At 40.0% G+C, this 22,067-nt stretch overlaps 1 protein-coding gene across 1 annotated transcript in view; it reads left to right on the forward strand.

The window, feature by feature from the left end:
• The window catches only part of ptprn2 (protein tyrosine phosphatase receptor type N2), a 121,749-nt gene extending 101,861 nt beyond the window's left edge, over positions 1-19,888 (forward strand). The window contains exons 14-22 of the mRNA XM_083935865.1: positions 2,811-2,958; positions 4,330-4,403; positions 7,901-7,978; positions 10,663-10,782; positions 11,524-11,690; positions 14,083-14,136; positions 15,177-15,241; positions 17,544-17,617; positions 19,659-19,888. Coding sequence (XP_083791991.1) covers positions 2,811-2,958; positions 4,330-4,403; positions 7,901-7,978; positions 10,663-10,782; positions 11,524-11,690; positions 14,083-14,136; positions 15,177-15,241; positions 17,544-17,617; positions 19,659-19,730 — 852 coding nt within the window. The 3' untranslated portion in view covers positions 19,731-19,888. The remainder of the gene's footprint in view (positions 1-2,810; positions 2,959-4,329; positions 4,404-7,900; positions 7,979-10,662; positions 10,783-11,523; positions 11,691-14,082; positions 14,137-15,176; positions 15,242-17,543; positions 17,618-19,658) is intronic.
• The last annotated feature ends 2,179 nt before the right edge of the window (positions 19,889-22,067 follow it).

Here is a 22,067-nt window from a genome sequence, read left to right on the forward strand (position 1 = left end):
CTAACTTCAAAAGTGAAATTGGATGCCCCTGTGTGCTGAGTCATCCACTATTATTAATTTTTCCAGGGCTTTGACACACCTCTGCTATCTTACATTTTCTATCTTCTCTCTTTGGGAATTTTCAGCTGCAGTGTCGTGCTACGACCGTGCAAACGTTACCTTCTTAATGATTAACCCCCCCCCCCCAAAAAATGATTACCAGATGTAACATGGAAGCACAAGTTACTTAGGTGGCTGTATGTCTGTGCTTATTGCTGCAGTCCATTCAGCACCATGGACAGCACTTTACAGTCAGTTAAGTTATTTTTCCTCCCAAGCATGTTAAACAAAGAAACAACTCAGTCCTCATCCAGTGCTCCTACTGTCCAGAAACAGGGTCAAAATGTTTATTTAGTTGCTGTTGCTGTAGCAGTCCCCTGACTAAACCACCTCTCTACTAAAGGAAGAAAAAAAAGAAATCAATAATTATGTCGCTTGAGGCACTTTTTTATTATGTTTAGTAGCTATTGTTCAGTTTTTAATTTTAAATGATGAATTATTTGCTTGAAAGGAAAATAAATTCAGGCAAAGGAAAGTAGCCACAGACCTGTGCATTATGCTTTGCCCTGACTGGCTTTTACTCACAATTTTACATTTATGAGCCAAAGAACAATTTGGGATTCCATTTAAGCAAACAAACAGTATGTTCTTGTCATTTATTATTAAACAAAAAACATACATATTAATACCTTTTTTCACCTCTCACTGCTCCCTGTACAAACTGTTACCAGTATTGTTCGTTTTAATTTGACAGTGGAGCTTGACAGTAATGTGTTACCTGTTGTGTCTGGGTCCCCTGGTTGTCCCTTCATCCTGATTTCACCCAGCACTCTCTGCTGCCGAAGGAGACTGCTTAGGAAGGATTAGACATTGTTTCCCTGACACCCAGGCCTCCCATCCCAACCCTCTGATTGGCAGACATAATCCCCCCATTCACTAAACCTTCGTTACCCTGTCTCTGGAATACGCCATGGTCCACTGCCTCCCCCTAAGAGCGGGAGGGCTTGATAAGGGCCTGCTGGCTGCATTGCATTAAGCTGCGAAAATATGAATTTGGAATGCAATCGATTCAGGGCATCGTTTGAATAGAATGGGAGGCAATTCAGAGTGGATTTATCAAGTACATGGAGATGTAATATTGGTAGGGGAGGTGGGAAGCTGTCAGGCTGGCAAGCAGAGAGTACTTGTACAGGGTGACAAGAGCATCGTGGTGCTCTGTCAAGTGGCCATAATGGCATGCTGTCATTTTCCCTGGAAGACAGCGCTGTGTGTTTGTGTAGGCGATGCACAACAACACACATGCAAAAAGTGTTAGAAATTACATCAACTAGATTTTGTCTATAAAATTGGGTTTTTAAAAGTTGAAACAGGGATGGTTCAAATATAAACACGAGTAATATTTCAGAAATATCACTTTATGTCATTTATAAGTTCAGATAGAACACATAGTGCTGTTGTGGCGTCTCATTATGCAGCTGTATTAATCACAAGAGTTGCTTTCTTCCTCTTCTCAGTGTGGCCTTTTAGACCCTGAGTGGCACCTTTAGTACTGCATCAAACAATACACTTTGATTTCAATTGTCTGTAGGATTTGTAATGTTCTTATAAGTCACCTAATATCCTTTGCGTGCATGCAGGAGATGTCTGAATTCATCAGCCATCAGAGGGTAATTGCCTATTATGTGTCGGACAAGCTTATTTGTGATTGTCATCTAAGTAGGAATTGTATATTTTCGGGAAAGACTTGGAATTCCCGTTTGACAGACAAGAGTGAATACGTTGGTTGTAACAATGGAGTGTCTCATCTCTGCTCAGCCTACCTATACTGCCTTTAATATGGGATAAAAACCCAGCGCATCTGGGTATCACTTTCATTGTATTAGCCAGCTGATCCCTGACATCAGTTTATGAGTCTGTAATCTTCTGCCTCACACAATAGCGGACTAAACCATTTAACCCCGTTGGGAGGGTAGCCATGATACAGGAGAGGAAGCGAAACACGGTGCAACGCTACAAAAGATTGTCTTGCCAGCTACAGCCTCTAAGCTCCCTAAGACTTGCCCTGGTTTGGGAAAATACACACAAACACACACATACACACAACACACACACACACACACACACACACACACACACACACACACACACACACACACACACACACACACACACACACACACACACACACACTTCCCCTCCCCCTTCTCTTTCTCCATCTTTGTCTCTCTAACGAATTCAATTTTGTCTTCTCCAAGCGACGGCTTAAATGCAGACAATCTTATCAGTGGCTGTGCAAGCAGTGAGGGACGTGATTGAAACACCCCTGAAGTATTTCCAATGCAGACAAACCTTTCAGGAGTCTTAATTGTGCATGTTTTTTCCTCTCTCAGTCAAACACACATGCACAAAGACACAAACATTAGCACACCTTCTCCTCCACCTAGATCTTCAGCAGCCTTCTCCTCACTCAGTTCTCATGCTATACAGCAGCTTCTGACCATAATGCCTGATGACCCCTGATCATAGCTTTAACAGAGAGATGCTATTGTCAAGGGTTTAGTGTTTTCGCTCCAGTTTATTTATTGGTTAGCTCATGATGAGGAAAATTCAATGAAGAACATAACAACAAGGTGTCTCAAGCCAGCTATGGTGGAGATGATATCCCTCCCAATTTCATTAATCCACATTTTGAGATAAATTCAGTTGTGTTTTGCATGGTTCTGGCTTGGTTTTTTGAAATGGTGGCTAAAGCTGTGTCTGTTTTCCACTAGTCATACATGGAGGACCATTTAAAGAACAAGAACCGTCTGGAGCGTGAGTGGGAGGCCCTGTGCTCCTACCAGGCAGAGCCCAGCGCCTGCGGCGTGGGGCAGGGCGAGCAGCACTCCAAGAAGAACCGCTCAGATGCCGTGGTTGTATGTGAGTCCATTCAGATGTCCATTCAGTTTTTTTTGTTTGTTTTGTTTTTTGCTGTAACAAAGAGAATAATCCCATCAGCTCCATCACTGTTGTGGATATATATTATAACTATTAACTAATATATTTGTGAACAGATGCTTTAAAGAACTACATACAACTATATGAGAAAACAAGACTGTACAAAACTACACTGTACAAATATCCTGACAAACAAATAATGAGGCTTAGTTTTGTTTCTTAAAAACATTTTTGCTGTCTTTATTGTGAGATATTTGTTATAAGCTAGCTATATAATTACATATGGTTATAGATTGGATTTATAATACCTTGATAATACCTTGATAATAATAATAATAATAATGATAATAATAATAATGATGATAATAATAATAATAATAATAATAATAATAAAAATAATAACACCTGTTTTAGACTGAAACATCCACAGCATGGGAGCCGAAATTCTAGTATCGGAATTTAAAGTGACTGTTATTCTGAGGCTAGCTTGCGATGTGGGTCCTTTACAGTAGGTCTAGGCTTCAGGTTATTGTTTTTTTGTTGCAGTACCTCAAGTGGACGCTGGGGTAAAAAATGGCTGTGTGGCGGCACCGTAGCCAGTTCTTAGAATACATCCATGACAAGAACATACAACTTTCTAAAACCTAGCACTGGTTTGAGGTTGCTGTGCCTCAGCTATGACACAGTGATGTCACATACTTCCATCCACCAATCAGGATTTGGCAATCATAATTTGATGACAGTTGGTGGGTTGCTTGGTAACTGTCAGTGAAATCTGTCCGAACCACACAGAGTCCTGATTAGGAAGAATTGTTGACTTAAACTCATATTTATTATCATAAATAACACCTGGAGATGTGTGTAAAGTTTGATTTCTCCTTACTTAGTCGCAAATTTAAGAAAAAGATTGGAGGCAAAGTTTTCAGGGGCTTTAATTTGAAGCTGATGTGTTTAATAAGACTACTGGAGTGGGTGTAAGTTCACTGGAAACAGATTATCTGAGTCTTATCAACAGTTTCACTTGTTTAAGAAAAAGAGGATTTTAAGGCTCACAGCTTACAGACTTCTTAAAATAGGATATTTTATTGTTATTTCACTTGGAACATTCCTTATTGAAGGTGAAGCAATTCAGGGCTTCAGAGCAGTGTGTGTGTGTGTGTGTGTGTGTGTGTGTGTGTGTGTGTGTGTGTGTGTGTGTGTGTGTGTGTGTGTGTGATGAAAGTCTGGTGAAATTGCAGTCCCTATAGCCTTTTTTACGTATATTCTTCTGTTACTACTCAAAATTCTGTCATTATTGTCTGGGGATGAGAAACAGTGAAAAGTATGTTTATGAATTATACATGTCCATTACAGATGATCACTCCCGGATCACCCTGAAAGCAGAAAATAACCACAGCAACTCAGATTACATCAATGCCAGCCCAATAGTGAGTATTGTTTATTCATTGTAGCTGTACGTCGTGGATAATATGTGTTGTCTCAGAAGGGAGCACCTGTTGTGGTTGGATTTTACTTTGAGATTAAAGAAGTTTCAAAGGACTTGTCATCGATCCAAATGCATTAATCTTTTTTAAAAACTTTGTTCTCCATGCTGTGCGTCTCAATGGATTCCGTGTGTCTTGTTGAATCACACTACTACTTTCAATTCTTTCAAAATGGCCACTCTCTGGAGATACCCTTTTTTTCATCAGCACTATAAAGAATTATATTTGACTAAGCAAATGTATCCCTCTTACAAAGCCAGAAAGACCTCAATGTTGGAGAGGGCTAAGGTTTCTTATTCCCTAAAACATTGCCAGTCCTGATTTCCCCTGAGGCCGTTCCATCAAAGGGAACAGGAAACTATGCATTCAAATACAGTGCCAAAATTTCTTGGGAGATAGAAGAGGGGGGCACACACAGCTACACTAAAAACCTATTACTTTTCAGAAACAAACATTTATTCCTCCATTTTCTCTAATATACATCAAGGTTTTTAGCTTATTTAAACAGTGCAACATTTGCCATCTTATAGAGTAGAATAAAGTGAATCAATCAGGGGGAGAAGTTGGCAAAAAAGTCAAATTGTTGGATTAGAAAAAGGGTGGAAAGTAAAGTTATCTATAACTGTTTTGGTGCTGTTGAAAAAACGAAGAAAAAAAAGAAACATCTGAAAACAAACGGATGTCGAAGATGGGTGAAGTAATGGCAGATGCAGTGGTGTGTGGATGAAAGGACAGTAATTACACCACAAAAGGGACCCCTGGCTGAGCCCAGCAAAACTGTGATAATTATGTCTGTCAACGCGGCCTCTTCCTCCTCATTAGCTTCAGGGGCAGTGGCCTACGAGTAAATAATCTGTCGCGTCTTTCTGGGAATCAGGGGTCGGAGAGGCAAAGGGAAGGAGCTTTCTAAGCTCCCTGCAAAGCAGAGAGGGGACATACACAGAGAGAAAAGCCTGGATAATGGCTAATGCTTGACCACAAATGATGCAAGCGCTCCCAGATGTACGGCATCATTAGCAAGAGGAATGGTTCGAAGGAATGTGCGGTGGCACAAAATGTGGTCAAAGCCTTGGTTGTCTTTGCCTTGTCTGGCCCATTTCGACACCTGTTCTCCATGCTTTTGTTTTCAAACTTCCCATGATGAGCTCTGAGCGGGCTTTAGCTTGCAGAGCTCTCTATCTTACATAAACGCAGGATCAAGGCCCTGCAGCAAGGTGTTGAAAGTTGAGACGCTTCTCCGGAAACAGATATTTGTGCAAGCTATTTCAGTACAAGCTATTTTACTTCAAACCAAGGAGCACTTCTTTGCCTTTTTGTTGAAGTCTATCTTCTTCCCACAATGGCAAGGGGAGGACAGCTGAAACACAGGACTGCTCTTTCATGTTTGCGCTTTAGTATTCATGCAGGGATGTCAACACACAGCTACAGCATGTCTGTGTCCTTGAGATTGGCTAAACGGAGTGGCAGCATTCGGCACCACCCTTTCATTTCGGCACGGGAGATTTTTTTCACAAATCCACGACAAGAATTTCAACCAGGAAGCATGAAGAGAAAATTGAACATCACGGTTATACCTAATTGAAGTAGAACAGTGGGTAATGAACGTAACATTTCCTGCATTAATGTGTCCTTTTGTGACATTTCTTCACTAGAAAGGCAGTCACATTTTCACATTTCAGCCTTGTGTGGGTGTATTGAAGGAACATTTTCAGTCACTCATGCTTCACTTCAATGATCATTTAGTCACAACTATGAAACCCCCAATGAGTACTGACATCCTGCTTAACATCTCACTGACACTTAATTCAGATTGAGATAATATGTCCATAAATTATAAAGAAAAATCATAGATATGATCAAATCTGCACCTGGGGGAAATCTGCATCAGTGGAGTATTTCCAAAATAAAACAAATTACAGTACTAAGGATGATATTCAACCCCAGTGGCCCATTACAATAATAAAAAAACATTTAAGTACACAAACAATAATCAGTTTCCTCTGAGCCCGACTTGTAATTAAATGACAGCTTGGAAGTAGATTTAAAAGAGGAAACAATTTGACATTTTTAATCCAGCGTAATGAAAAGAAATTGCAAACAGACATGAAGACACAAATCGACAAGAAATTGTTTTTTAATTTAAAATTTCTGGACCAAAGTTGAATGTTCAGCCGTTCAGAGCATTAAGAATTAATCCTGTTGTTATCAAACAAGAGGGAGGAAAATCATTATGGTAATATTAAAGCCATGAAGAAATGCTCTATAATTATTTTCTTTTTAAGTTTGAGTGTCAAGTTCTATGAGCTTGACATATGAGTAAGAAAAAAAAAATGAAAGAAATGAAATGAAAAAGTAATTGTTTAACTTCTGAACTTATGTTCAGTGTCCTTGACATGTTGCTCTTCATTTTAAAGGAACAAGAAAAAGCCATTAAGTACGGCCCAGTGGCTTGCTTACTGCATTTTCCCTCATACAGTATATTAGTGGTAGGTTTTCCAAAAACAATATCAATGTATCCCTATACTTACAAGACTGCAGCACTGTTTGGGTGTGTCGTCTATCATTATAATGCCAACTATTACATCAACAATGCATAATATGTACCCACTCGTTTCCTGCAAAATATGTCAACATCTTTCCACTGATGCATCTGACACTCGAGGGTGTATAAAAATTCCATTCAATATAAATGTGATCATTGATTTTTGGGGGGGAGGGCGACACAGCCAACACCTATACTCAATCAAGTCTCAATCACATCCCTCAAATCAAGTCCCCCACGTCATTATGTCCCACCTGAACACTCCCTCACATCAACCGCCTGCAGGCTTTAAAGTCCCACTACTATATAATGTTTCATAAAGAAACACGTAAAAGCATGAGTGGAATCGAGATCTGAAAGCAATTTTCATGAGGTCATTGGTATGATGGCACTGTAGACTACACATGACTGAAGCTCAAGTAAACACATGGCTGAATGTCGGAATAATGAATGATGTGTTGGAAACTTTGATTAGATAGACAGCGGTCTTCACTCGTTTCATGCAAACATGATTGATCTTTAATATTTTTCCACAAAAACAAGATATACACAACCGTCCTTTGGGTGTTTAAAGTGTATCTAGCATCAGACTGTATGATGTTCACAGTGTGCTAAAAGTTGTGTGTAGTTTTCTTTATATTCCTATTTAGTCTAATCAGAGCCATTAAAGCAAAGTCAGATCTCGAGGACAGAAGGAGGAAAAGTAACAAGAATCACAAGTTCAGAGAGACTGAATCAATGAATTAAAGAGAAGAAAGACAGCAGAAGCAAATGTTTTCTGCTCTTTTTCCTGCATCCAGATGGAGGCTTTGTTGGAAGTCTTTTACCCAGACTGTATGTTTTCATCTGCCAGTCCCCATCCAAACACTGTGTCACACTCTGCTTTCCTCTCTCCCAGATGGACCATGACCCTCGTAACCCTACTTACATTGCCTCACAGGGCCCACTTCTTTCCACCGTGGCAGACTTCTGGCAGGTAAAACTCATCTCCGTTCACTGTGGTTTTTATTCTTCTATCATTTCGTTTCTACAGAGATGAGGGTTTTGAAGATGGTCTTGAGTGATTTACCAATTACTGTGATGTTTTCTGCTTGGTCCAAGAGAGTCTAGGTTACTTTTTATGTGGTGTTTAAGCAGTGGTGGAATTTCTCAAGGTGGGATCAATGAAATAATGTAACCGCAGTTTGTGCCTCTCGTGCTTCTCATTCACGTGCACATTCAAGTCCTAGCTAAACATCCAATTCTACTAAACACTTAGTAGCATACCTACCATATCTATAATACATTTATAGTGAATTAGCATGGGTCATAATTCCTCTTTGCTACACTTAGAAACAAACGTAATGCTTTTTCATGCCCAATAGTCATAAAACATTAGAGGTGTGACTTGTGACGAATTCTAAGTTCAAGTGTCTTATGGATGCTCTTGACTAGTTATAAACTAGAGTTTGACTGATGATCTGGTTCCCAGACTATGCTCATCCATCAGATAGAGGTAAGACGAAGAATAATTGTATATTTTTAGGAATGATATGCTTGGCTCTGTCACTCAAATCTTTTGGTAATACCTGAGAGACACAAACTTGTGCTTCTATGCATTCTATTTATCAATACAACAATGTCAATAGCCGAATATGTGCTAGAAACATGCAGCTTTTCGGTTGTAAATAGTAGTCTAGTTATACACACCCCCCCACCAAGTCTAATATTATTTGCAATAATGCTGATGTTTGCTTGTAATTGCAATTTTCTCTGTTCTATTTGCATTCCTTCCCTTGTCCATAAATGTCAGACGAACCTGCCATTATTCACTGGATATAGGCTATTGTAAAACATGTCGTCTTGTGTGGAGGTATGCCTTAAATGATGCATGGTTGCCAAATGGCATTCTTATGTGTTAATAGGACAGCACTGTAGTAATTAGTAGGCCCATCACCTCCATATGGTGAAGAATCTCTGCTAGCCGTGACTAGGATGTAGAAGTGTGAAGCATAAATCCTGTCAGACCAGCTGGCCCTGCACTCTGCACTCTGCATATTGCACTGCATTGATACTCATTTTGAATCATTATGATAGTGCTGATGTTGTGTTTGGACAGACACTGGCACCCATTTGTGACCGGGGAAGCGTGGTAATGGCGTTTTCTAATCTGGTCTTGTTTAGTTCTGCACACCAAAAGTAATGTGATCTTTGTTGTAAATTGCTTCTTAAACCCAAAAAAACAAACCTGCATACAACCTGGTTAATTTCAGAGATTCAGGACATAATATCTAAAAAGTGTACCTTAATTGGTCACATCAGCTCTAACAAGAATAAAAGGTGCCCTGTTTTCTGTATTTAATTTGTACATTTGAAAGTGCCTCAGATGAAACAGTTCATTCTCTTTTAGTTCGTTTTTAGTCAGTTTGTTTGTCTGCCAATTTTCTTCTGTGCCAGGTGAATAAATGCATATCCATTATCTAATGAAATGGTCTATTTAGCCATGAACTCAACTCTAAATCTTTCCCAATTAAGCAGAAAATTATGGAAAATTAGACAAATTGACACAATGAACATCAGTTATGTTTATGTGAATAAGTAGTAGCTATTTATTATTCAATACGGTAAACCTTGGGTTGTGGTAGGAGGGAAAAAATACTCTTTCCCCCCATTAAAAGTAAACAAACAAGGGAAACACTGGCACTCTCATGCAAATGGACCATGCAGGAGGTAAATCTTTTTGCTCTGTCCTATCTAATCCACACCAGCCTCAGGCAGCGCTCTGAAAGGCAGCTCTGCTCTAATCCTCCACTCCTCATTCCTCCATCCCTTCATCCTTTACTCCTCCAGCCTCCTCCCCTCCTTCCCTCCCTATTACCTTAGCTCTGCTGGGCCTTGCTTTTCTGCTCATTTCACCTAAGAATTCAATGCAAAAAAAGAGACAAGGACAATCAGATTTCCAAGCGAAGCGACTTTGGTTATGTTCATACTTTTATTTGCATTCTGCCTTCTTCTCTCCAGATGATGTGTAGTAGATGTATATTTTTGGAGCCCGGAAACTGTTTAGCACATAAAAAAAAACAAATACTTTCCTAGCTGAAGATAGAAAAATACTCCTTTTCCTCAATCCTTACAAATATTTGCCAAACCTTACAAGACTAAATGGATATTCCCCCATATTATCACCTTGCCTAATCTCATTACATCCTGGCACACTTTGGCATGTAATGTCTCCACTGGGCTGGATCGCAGAAGCTTGTGATTAGTGTATAGTCAAGGCTATTGTGTTTTTATAGCAATCATAAAAGCTGCGTTTCCTCCTCATTTTCCTAATGGTTGCTGTGGGCCTGTATTTTTTCCCAAGGACACATTAGATTGTGATAAGATGAAATGGAGCAGCAGCTCAGTAGATGTTGTGATCTCACTCAGGCGACTGAGAGAGGGGGACACATGAAGCGCCTTCCCGCTGCTCGACCCAGTATTTATCATTTAACGCACACGTGGAGAGGTGACATTTATTCATACTTCCTGGACCCAGATTAAGAAATCAATTCCACTCTAATACAAGGCTTCTATGTAATGCTAATGTGCAATATACAGACAGATGAGTAAGGGAAGAAAGGGTTTTTGTGTGTGGATGCGTTTGACAGATGTCTGATGTCTTCCTCTTCTGGTGTGTAGATGGTGTGGGAGAGTGGCTGCGTCGTCGTCGTCATGTTGACCCCGCTCTCTGAAAATGGACTGAAGCAGTGTCATCCCTACTGGCCTGACGAAGGATCTGATGTCTACCACATCTACGAGGTATGTCAGGGCGAGATTAAGCAGAAGTTACAAAGCTTGGATGCTGTAAAGTTCAATTCAGAAACCTATGAGTGATGTCACAGTAACGTAGTATGAGAGCCCGCCCTCCCAGTTTAAACTGGCCAATCAGGTGAGGAGTTTATAGAACGGCGACCCCAGAACGGTATAAAAACATATTCAGTGGTGGTTTTGCACTGCACTGAATTATAATAAACATATAATTACCTCTCTGACAGCATCAGTGAAAACAGAATAGCATTATTACTTTTTAAAAGGTGTAATTTGTGGATGAGCTGTTGCATTCGATTTTTACGGAGGTCATTGAGTGTAAATTCATCTCTTAAATTACTCCTAACAACATCGCCTCAGTTCTTTGTTTAATGCTGTAGCATAAAGACATTCGTAATGAAGAAATTATTCTTACATTCTTTGGCATCTCATTTATACCACACAATAGGTACCCCTAAAAACTAAAAAGGAAAAGAAAAGAAAAGATTACTGTGTACGATTTTAAACCCATTTTGACAAACTAATGAACTAACAGCTCAAAGAATTTGCCTTTAACAAAGCTTGCATGTAAATTATAATTGTATTAGAGACATTGTCCACCTTCCTGCTCGCAGTTTCTGTCTGAACAAAAAGACTTGTGTCCATGAACAGTATGAAACTAAAATACATACGATTGCAGGTGTGACGCTGCAATTAACTGAATGCCGTCCTTTGCATATTCTTTTTTTCTAGGTCAACTTGGTGTCTGAGCACATCTGGTGTGAGGACTTCCTGGTGCGGAGCTTCTACTTGAAGAACCTGCAGACAAACGAGACACGCACCGTCACTCAGTTCCACTTCCTGTCCTGGATGGACCGCGGGATCCCCAACTCGGCCAGGACTCTTTTAGACTTCCGCAGGTAGAGTGAAGATCCTGCTGGTTGGCCTCAGACGCTGGAGCTCAGCAGATTTCAGACAGATTTGCACCTTCACAACTGGCCTTTATCTTGAGTTTGTTCTTTATCATCTTCCCTTAATATTCTGTATTCTGTCAGTGCCTTTCTGGTCCATGTCCCTTTTGCCCCTCTGCCGTTTGGTGTCCTAGAGAATGGTTGTTCTAATAAGGACTGTGTTTCTCTACTATCCCTTTCATCCTGGGCCTATTTCCCTCACTTCCCTCCAGCACATGTGATGCAGCAAATTAACAGCCCCGCACTGCCTGGCTTGGCTTGGGAAGAAAAGAAAAGAAAAGAAAAGAAAAAAAACACCTAATTCAAACACCCAATTAAATGAGAGCTGTCTCACTAAAAACACGGGAGAGGGGGGAAGCCAGTGACTGAATAACCTCACTCTGTTCTCCATATAATGTGTTCTGGCAGAAGAGCAGCAATAGCTCCTCTGGGAGAACCCACAGGGATAGGAAAAGCCCTCCAAATGAGAAAAATGCATCTGATTTGTGGATGGAGGTCTGTCCCTCTGGTTTGTAATGCAGATGAGAGCAAAAAAAAAATGAGAATGTGGAGTGCTGTCATGTCATCCTTTCCTGACAGTCTGTGTTTATTGTTTACCAAATTAAACTGGGTGTAGCCAGCAGTCAGTTATATTTATTTATTTATTTACATGTTTTAGCTGTGTTTTGATTCCATACATAAGATTTCTTTTACTGTTAAGGTCTCCCTAACCATCAGATTGCCTTGATGTAACTCCATTAATACTGTTGTAGGTTATTGGGAATCTTAAGCTCTCTGATTATGTGATTCAGAGGTCTCATATCCACATGATGGACGTTACACTCACGGTTTTCACGGTTTCGGCCAACTTGGTATTTTTTGCGGTTGCCAGTGTCATTTTTGTGATGTTGCAGCTAGTAATATGAGCCCAGTTGCATAGTCACAAAAGTGATCATTGGAAACTGTATCTCCTCAGCCAGGCCTGTGCACAAACTGTCGTTCTCTCACTCTCCCCTCTCCTCCTCTCACTGCTCCTTCCTCTGCCTTGCATGGGAACTCCAACCATCTCTGTATGCTCTCTAACTAAAGAAATGTTCAGATGTTTATAATATATATATATACTTAAAATGTAAAATATAAATATTTGATGTAATATATTTTGAGGTACAGACAAACAATGAATGCAAAATACACAAAAGATACTAAAAAGAAAATAATCCTCCTGCTAAATAAGCAATGTATTATTTAAGCTATAAGCAGTTTCATCACATTTTAACATTCAGCTAAGTCCATTGCATGTATTTAAACAACACAGCTGAGCTCATAGCTTATAATGACATCAAATAGAGCAACCCTGTGCTTTTAAATGCTGGCTCTAGTACGCACGGGAGAGCCAGTTCACAGTTTAAGGTCCAAATACATAGAAAACTCCACAAATACAACTTTAAAAAACATGAAAAACTAAGGTTGAAACAACAGAGAAAATAATCCAAAAATAGAGGTAAAACATATGTAATTACATATGTAATTACTAACAATATTTGATATAACATATTTTTATAAATATAATATATTTTAGGATATTTAGCAATGTAATCATGTGCTACAACACATTATAACTATAAGTAGTAGTAAAAGTACTACAGTAGAAGTAGTAACTGCAAATGCACACATTAAATTATACTAGTATTTTCATGCTTGTGCTTTTTGTTACATTTTGGTTTTATTTTCATGTTTCTAATAAGAATTAATGATTTTAAAAAGCAGCATAAAAAACACATGGATTATTAACTGCAGATATGATATGACATTCAGGCATTTGTTTGTCATTTTGTCGCTGAAAGGTGAAAAAACAAGGGAAATGGGAAGACTCCGAAGCTCCGAGTGTAGTCAGTTTCCATGGCAACAGCTGGGTGTGAAAAGGCTTGTTGGCCTTCACCGTGCCTGTGGTGTATAACATTCATAATTGGCCAGGGTTAATGCGTCGATGGTCGGCAATCACAACATCACACCACAGCATCCATCACCTGCATGTCATAATAACGCCGTTTCAAATGATGCTCAATTTATTTACTTGGTGCGACACTGATTTATTTCTCCATCCTCAAATTAAAGTGATTGATTGACAGGAGGGTGCATCTCTCAGGACTCTGTTTGCTCTTTTGATTGATTGCTGTCGTTAATTTCATCCAGACCTCAGAAGAGTAAAAGTCCCTCACGAGATGCTTTAATAATCACAGTTATTATACAGTAAAAAAGAATCAACCTTCTTTTCAGACTATGATTAAACAGCCTGTGCATGTAAGACAACTTACCTTCAAGCTTACAATAACAATCCAATTTTCTCTTTTTTTTATTTCAGAAAGGTTAACAAGTGCTACCGGGGTCGATCTTGCCCGATAATTGTTCACTGCAGGCAAGTATAACTGTTTGAACCTTGTGACAGTGTCTGACCCCACTGAATTGGGATAGCGATTGTTTGTCGTGGCCTGTGAGATGCAGGGAAGAGGCTGTTTATTTTAAAACTGCTCAGTCCATTTACTCTATCTGGGTCCACTGGACCTGCTGTTTAGTCTACTGGCTGTTTTGGAAATGCTGTGGCACAAAAACACTTCAATTTCCCATTTGGTTGAGTTAGTTAACTGGCCTTGATTGGTTTGTATTAAACACCAGGTATCTGTCTAACCACTTTTAATAGTCACATCCTGTTAAGTCATGCGTAGGGGGAAGCTGCCCTGCTCTCCCTCTGAGGGAGCTGTACGGACTGAGTGTCTAGCAGTGGATTAATGAAGCGGTGGTGCTCAGGCCGCTCTCCTGTTTTATTGGCCTTGCCTTTATTAGAGAGATGTGCACGCCTTGTTTGCAATTAACATGCAGAGCCGTTGAATGGCCGGCGGGCACAAAGGGAGGCTTTTCATAAGACTATCTCTGGAGTAATGGAAAAGCAAGGCTCTCCAAAAGCTGTTCTCGAACCGCCCCTGGCCTCTCAACCTCTCCTCTGCTCCTGAGGTGCATTCATTTAAAAGCCTTTGTCCCCAGTGTGCCTCAGAAACCGCTCCTCTCTCCCCAATAGCCGCGCAAGTCTCAAGACCACACATGCACTCGTGTGCAAAGGTTTAACATAATCACATTTATTGGAACGTCAAATATTCAGATCAGTTCAGGTATTATTCATTAGAATATTACAGATTATTATTGATTTTTGTTATTTAAATATACTATGTGATCTGTAATGTCAGGTTTTAAGCAGATGGAGCAGTGTGTATCTGTGTGCGTGGACTCATTTGTGTTTAAATATACTCCACAGTCTCTCAGCAGATGCAGATGTAAATTAGCAATTTGTTTCCTTATAAGAAAAACACTTAGATTAAAGCCTCACTCTGCCACCTTAATGATCTCCATCTCTCTCTCTCTCTCTTGAACTCTATATCTCTCTCTCTCTCTGACTCTCCGCAGTGATGGAGCTGGCAGGAGTGGGACTTACATTCTGATTGACATGGTCCTCAATAGGATGGCTAAAGGTAACGATCAATGGCTTCCCTTTCACTCTTTCTGCTCGTGTTGAAGTGTTGCCCTGGCAACGCCAAAGCCTCTCATTTTCCACAGAGGGTCTCGGGGATGCATTAGAGGGGGACTTCTCTGAGTACTGGAGAGGCAGCGAAGACAGAGGCAGGCACTGAGGGAGCTGGAAGGAGTGGAGAGAGTGGAACAAAGAGAAAAGGAACAAGAAACCTTTACCCACATTAGTAATTATCTATATGAGCTACCTTCACGCCATATTGACCTGCATCACAACTAAAACATAAATTAGCTGAGTGCATGCATGGAAATGAAATGTTTATAAAGAGGAAAACAGACTTTGCTCCATTGGTTTGAATCAAAATGTAATATTAAATGTGAATAATGGGTTTATTTTCTACTTATTATTATTGTTATTATTATTATTATTATTAATACGTATAGGTTGTATCCCACTCTCTGCCTAGGTATGATTTTCCAATTTTACAAAAATTTAAACTGGGTCTCCAGGATGTTCAAATCTGGACGTCTAGGTGCTTTTTTCCATTTCCTGCCATTTTGAGTTGAAAACTGAGTTGTCCCTGTGTTATCATTGTATAATCAAAAAACCCATTCAGGGAAGGTCATCTGCAATTTATCACAAGAAGGAAGCTAGTTCCATCATGGCCGCCTACTGCAAAAATCATTATCCACACGTCTGAATGACTATAAAACAACTGTGCAAGAAAAGCTACCTGAAAAGGGTCTTTATGGTGTAATTTGCGTCTACATTTTTTACATGGTACATTGTTTTTGCTGAGCCTCTATTCCAACAGAGCAGGAGCTATAGCTGAACAGGAATAAGCTCAGTTTTTATAGTTAACAGGTATTTTTTTATTCATATTCTTTGAGATATCCAAGTTTTACATACAGACACATTTGGATATGGAAAGGGGCGTAGCACAAAATCCCTGATCCTATACATAGACATGCTCTATGGGCCCCTCCCTGCACCCACGGCTATTCAGTATCTTTGTGGGTCGTCCTCACATGAGGGCCCTGTTTACTCCCCTTTCCCCCCCAGTCCAACCCCTGAATATGGACATCTATTGTTGCACAGGAGCTGGGTTCTTCCAAAGGCTGCCTTACATCCCCTTAAAGCCCTCCAAAGCTTAGCCTGCCCTCTGCCCTTTGACCTCTGCCCTTTCCCCTCACCCCCTGCCCTCCTCCTGCAACCCCAGTCCGTCAGAGCAGGTTAGGAGGAAGGCCGCCTCTGATGTGGACCTTCCCCTCACTATCTGTAAAACAGTAATAAGACTGACCCAGCCTGATGGAGTCCATCAGGTTCAGCTCCAAATGTGCTGTTGTCCGTGGTGATGAAAGGTGCTATCCAGGCTCTTTTTAACCTTTTGTTTCCTGCTCTAGAATCGAATGTATAAAATGAACATAATCTCGCTCTCCAAAGCTTTTTTTCTTCGGTTGAGGAGCCCCTCTTCAGCTTAACTTGGGAATCCAGCCCTTCTGAAACATGAAAGTCTTGTCAGAGCACTGGAGTACTTTGAGTACTAAGTCCAGCTGCATTAAATCCCTCTTTTTTACTCTCTCTCACCCACACACATACGTACATTTTCACTCTCCCTCTATCACTTCTGCTTCCTTTCTCTGCCTCACTTTCAAAAACATCTCCAGAGTTCAGAGGCTCTCTACAGTTTTCTCCCTCCTTCTCTGTCGTTGTTTTTTTCTTTTTTAAATGAGCTCTGGCGTGCTGATTGAAATCCATTAATCTAAAAGTAGAATAAGATTTCTAGATTTACATTACATACACCCTTTCAAAGCCAAGCGTAGACTTAACTCAACAGCTGCTGATCACTGTTGAAGGCGAGCAACTGTTGCATACAGTAGGTTAATCATCAGTATGGCTGCTGCAAAGGCAATAAATCATTTTAATTAGGGTTTGTTGATTCTCAGACATACAATCACACACACACACACACACACATACAGAAATATTGTTGTTTCAAAAAGCTCTTAGCAGACTTTATAGCTGCACATAATCTAAAACAATTTTGAGCTAGATTCTCACAGAGAAGCGGGTGCTTAGCGTTTTTTGAAATCATTATTGCACATTTCCCAGACCCCAAAAATATCCTCCTGCATATTTTATTGAGAAACAGTCTGTGGCTCTGGTCCAAGTCTTTCGAGGGATGAATGTAATAATTTTCAATCGCTGTGCTGTTCCAAAGGGGGCCCAGTATAAAGAGAGATTGACAGATGTGAGCTGGATTACTCTGCTTTGAACTCAGTCCAATTTTCGGTCTGTTGCAGGTGCTAAAGAGATTGATATTGCCGCTACCCTGGAGCACTTGAGAGACCAGAGAGCTGGCATGGTCCAGACAAAGGTAAGGTCCCCGCCTTTGAGTTAGAGAGGTGGGGGGGAGACGTGGGGGGAGGAGGAGAGGGGAGCAGGGATGGAGGGATAGAGGGAGGGAGGAGGGGCTGCAGTCATTCAAACAGATGATTGTCTACTTCATGTGCACAGGATCAGGGGAAATGATGTGGTAATTGATAACTGCTGCAGGATTAGAAAAACATTGTCTTGGAAGTTAATAACTCACTGTTCCACATTTATCACAAGACACAGAGACCGAGATCTTCTGTTACAAACATGTTTAAGATTTTCTCTTCATTTCTAAACAAATATTAAATGTAATATAATATAAAATGTGAAAAACCATCATTTCACAGAGCCCAATGTGATGTCTTACTTTATTTGACCCACAGTCAAAGACCAAAAGTTATTCCATTGGTGAAGATATCGAACAGAGAAAAGCTGTAAATCCTCATATTTGAGAAGCTAAAATAGAGTAATGTTTGTTTTTTTTCCATGACAATGATTAAATATCCAACATGTAACTGATCATATTATGTTTAGTTTTAATGCCATTCCATTTTTTTTTTTACGTTTTACCAGCCCAGTACTGTAGATTTCATACGTCTGTCTAATCTAATAAAATGCTGCTCCTGAAAACAGTTTATATCACAGCGGGGCATCCCCCTCACAATATTTTAAGAAATAGTTTAGGGTGTGTACAAAGCATTTCCTCTCATTCACTAATACACATAATAGGTAGGAAGTCTCTTTTGTTTCTCTCTTGTAATTGGAAGAAATAGTAAAAGTAATACTAATAATAATGATAATAATAATAAAGGCAACCTCATGCAGCAGTTGGTGCTCATATTTATGGTGACAGCCTGCTAACAGACTCCAGTGTAGATGGTTCATTAAAGCTGCTTTTACAGCCCTGCTGTATTCAGCGCAGAAAAGCTTTTCAAGAACTCTCTCTTTTTCTTTTCTGACAACTCTAAGTGAGTCTATATTGGAATATTGTTGATTCCACTTCGTGGCTTAATGCTGGGTCTACACAGAAATTAGATTGTAATGAGGTTCACAATTTACTTTTCAAGAACTGGACAACCAATTATCTTTTTCTTTTCTTTTTTTACCTCCTTCATGATGTTGCCACTTTATTTTTGGATAGACCCCGCTAAAACAGAAAGAGAACATTTATTTCCCTTCTTTTTCTGGTTGCTTCTTTTGGCATACATCGACGTGCAGTAATTACAGCATAGCATGACCATTTTTCGTCTTTGCTAACCCACCATCTCTGATCTGTTGAGCAGAGATTGACCTCCCCCCAGTGGTGTAAATGTGCACAACACAGCACAAAACCTGCTTTTAAAAGTATTCTTTTTTTTTTAAAAGCAAAGAACTTTAAAGTCAACTTGGGATTAGATCGTGTGTACATATAACTCTGTGGTGTAGCTGTAGATGGGTGTAGTTACATACTGGCCTTATCACCGCATCAGAAGACACGTAAAAATAGAAAACCTAATCACTCCAGATAATCTCCACTGCAAAGCGAAAGGCACGGCCACCGGTGACTCCTCCGTATTGATTTAGCCCATCCTCAGGCCACACTAGGCTATGTGTTGACACATCTAAAGACTGCTCCCTCCAACTCCTACATACCTTTTCTGTGAGAGGACCCTGTGGCCTGCAGCCTGAGGAGAGGAGACGAATATAAAAACACCAGGTCCACAGGGCAAACATCAATCAGCCCCCTTTTGCGCTCCTCTGAGAAAACTATGAGTGGGATTCAAAAAACAAGAGAGAGAGAGAGCAGAGCAGAGAGACAAGTTGATTCAAAAGCTTTATTTTAAGACACACCTGGCTAGATCGATGCTCGAGTACTCTGAGTTGAAAGCTCAGAGAGTGGTTCACCTTCACCTCTGTGGCCAAACACATGTAGGGTACAGTCGGATGAGGAGGCAGCAGTTGCCGATCATCCTAAAATGGCATTCCTGAGCACACTAAACATGTCTTCCCTTCCTTCTCTCCCTGCATCCTTCCCTCCTCCTCCTCCTCCTCCTCCTCCTCAGGAGCAGTTTGAGTTTGCGCTGACAGCCGTGGCAGAGGAGGTGAACGCCATCCTGAAAGCTCTTCCTCAGTGAAGGCATCACATCCCCCACCTTCTTCTCGCTTGCTGAGCACCGGTTTCCTCTGCCCACTCAAGACTGACATCTTTCTCTGCCCTTCCTTCTCCTCGCTCCGTTTGTCTCTCTGTCTTTACCTCCTCCTCACCTCTATATATACTGTATACTTATGAATGTCGTGCCAGATATCTCACCTGGATCCATATTCGCAAAAGAGTACGGCTGTTTATCCGGGATCTGTGTCGTTTTAGTGATTCCAGGCCTGATCTGATCTGATGAGGGAACGTAGTTTAGCTCTCCTACTGTGAGACTTTTTTTGTCAATATGAACCCCGGTCCTCTATAACTGTGATGTTGTTCCTGAACATACCGTTCTAGTGCCACTGACGAGCTGTTTAAGTGATGTCAAGTGAAGATTTTTGTTCCAAAATCAGCTGTCTGCCATTGGAAATAGTGATGGAAAGACTTTCGGAATATGTCAAACCAACTATAGTACTGTAGGGCTGCAACTAACCAGTACTTTATTAACTGATTAAAGTGCAGATTATTTCTCTATTCATTGTTCAAATTGTATAAAAAAAATAAAGAGAAGTCAAAGAAAGAGTACATTTTCACAGCTTGAAGCAGACTAATCGACTAATCATTGCAGCTCTTAACTATAGTACTTTTGGAATAACAATATGTAAAGTAAATAAAATTCCTCATGCCTGTAAAAATCCTTATATTGTACAGAATATATCCCTTAAATGAATTGATGTATTGGATACATATAGCGTTTTGGAAATAAACTCCTCAGATGTTTCTGCTGCTCTGTGATCTACGTAAATCAACCCACTATGTACTCAAATGTGTGTGTGTGTGTGTGTGTGTGTGTGTGTGTGTGTGTGTGTGTGTGTGTGTGTGTGTGTGTGTGTGTGTGTGTGTGTGTGTGTATGTGTGTGTGTGTGTGTTGTCCAGCCATCTGCTCTGATTCTTAAAAAGTCTCACAGATCATGATTCTTGATATATTCTCGACATATCAGGTCTTTTTTATTAATCATTGCCTACATTTTACACATGAACATCTCTGTTAATATTAAATGTAATACCAATAAACCGACTGACATCGTTCCTATACCAATAGTGACAATAGGATATATTTAAGCTGAACTTGTTTGTCCCTCCGTCACTGGTTTATTGTGATATTTTGTGCAACATGACAGATTATCCCCTCCATGTATAGACAATGAATGACTTAATGAATATAGTGCTATCCCAAATGTATACTGAGAGCCTCAATGAGAACTATATATTTTGTGTGAAAAAGTAACATTCAGGTTCATAATAAATCAGAACAGATTACACTGCATTGCTGTCTCTGTGTTTAATGTTATTTCTGATACACACACACACACACACACACACACACACACCCACACACACACACACACACACACACAGGAGGATGAAGTTCTGCTGTCACAGTGAATGGCATTTGATCGAATGGTAGCCTTAGTAAAGTCACAAAGAAAAGATGGATCACGCTCCCTGAGGGTTTGTATCTGGGAGAGAGACTCGCAGGTTTGTACAGATGAAATGTTTGGTTCACCAACTCTGTCAGAGGAGAAAGTGGCTGGGATTTAAAATGAAATCAGTCATGTATTTCAGCCACTCTCATAGTATTACAGAGGAGAGGAGGCTCAGTGGCTCAAAAAGTCCAATTTCATCAATATTTACTGAAGGATGTAACTTATTGGTGTCAGGCAATGATTGCTTATTTTAATTTTGTTTTGTCTCGGCCAGATCTCCCTTTCAAAAGAAGTCCGTGACCTCACGGGATTTACAAGCTTAAAATATGTCATTAGAGTTTCTAATTTTTGTTTATTTTAATCACTTTGTGTTGTTTTGTGACGACTAAAGGGAGCAGGTTTTCCCAGTTAATATATTAATAAATCATAGCTTATAACACTATGACAGTCAGCATCAGATTATGTAAAATGTTAAAATGCTTAAAAATAATGTGTTTACAACACTATAGGTGGCTTTCACCCACATCTCATGACCTTCCTCATCAGAAGGAGTTGCTCAGTTGTCTAATCAATACATTTTTAATTCATGGGGATAATTCTGCTTTCCAGGGTTTGCTATTACATGATCTTAGAGGTTGGGTTATCCGTTTTTAGATACATGATAGTTATGGTATAACTTGGAAATTCCTAAAAATATGATGCATGTCAGAGAAAATAATGGTTAAAGAAAATTAAAGGTACCACTTCCTAATAAGATAGTTTTTGCAGAAAGGTTTTAAATCCAACTAATACTCATATTAATAGATAATAAATCATTCATTAATGCTTCATAGATCAGTTAGAAACCG

The sequence above is a fragment of the Echiichthys vipera genome, assembly GCF_963691815.1.
Source record: "Echiichthys vipera genome assembly, chromosome: 21".
Classification (NCBI taxonomy): Eukaryota; Metazoa; Chordata; class Actinopteri; order Perciformes; family Trachinidae; genus Echiichthys; species Echiichthys vipera.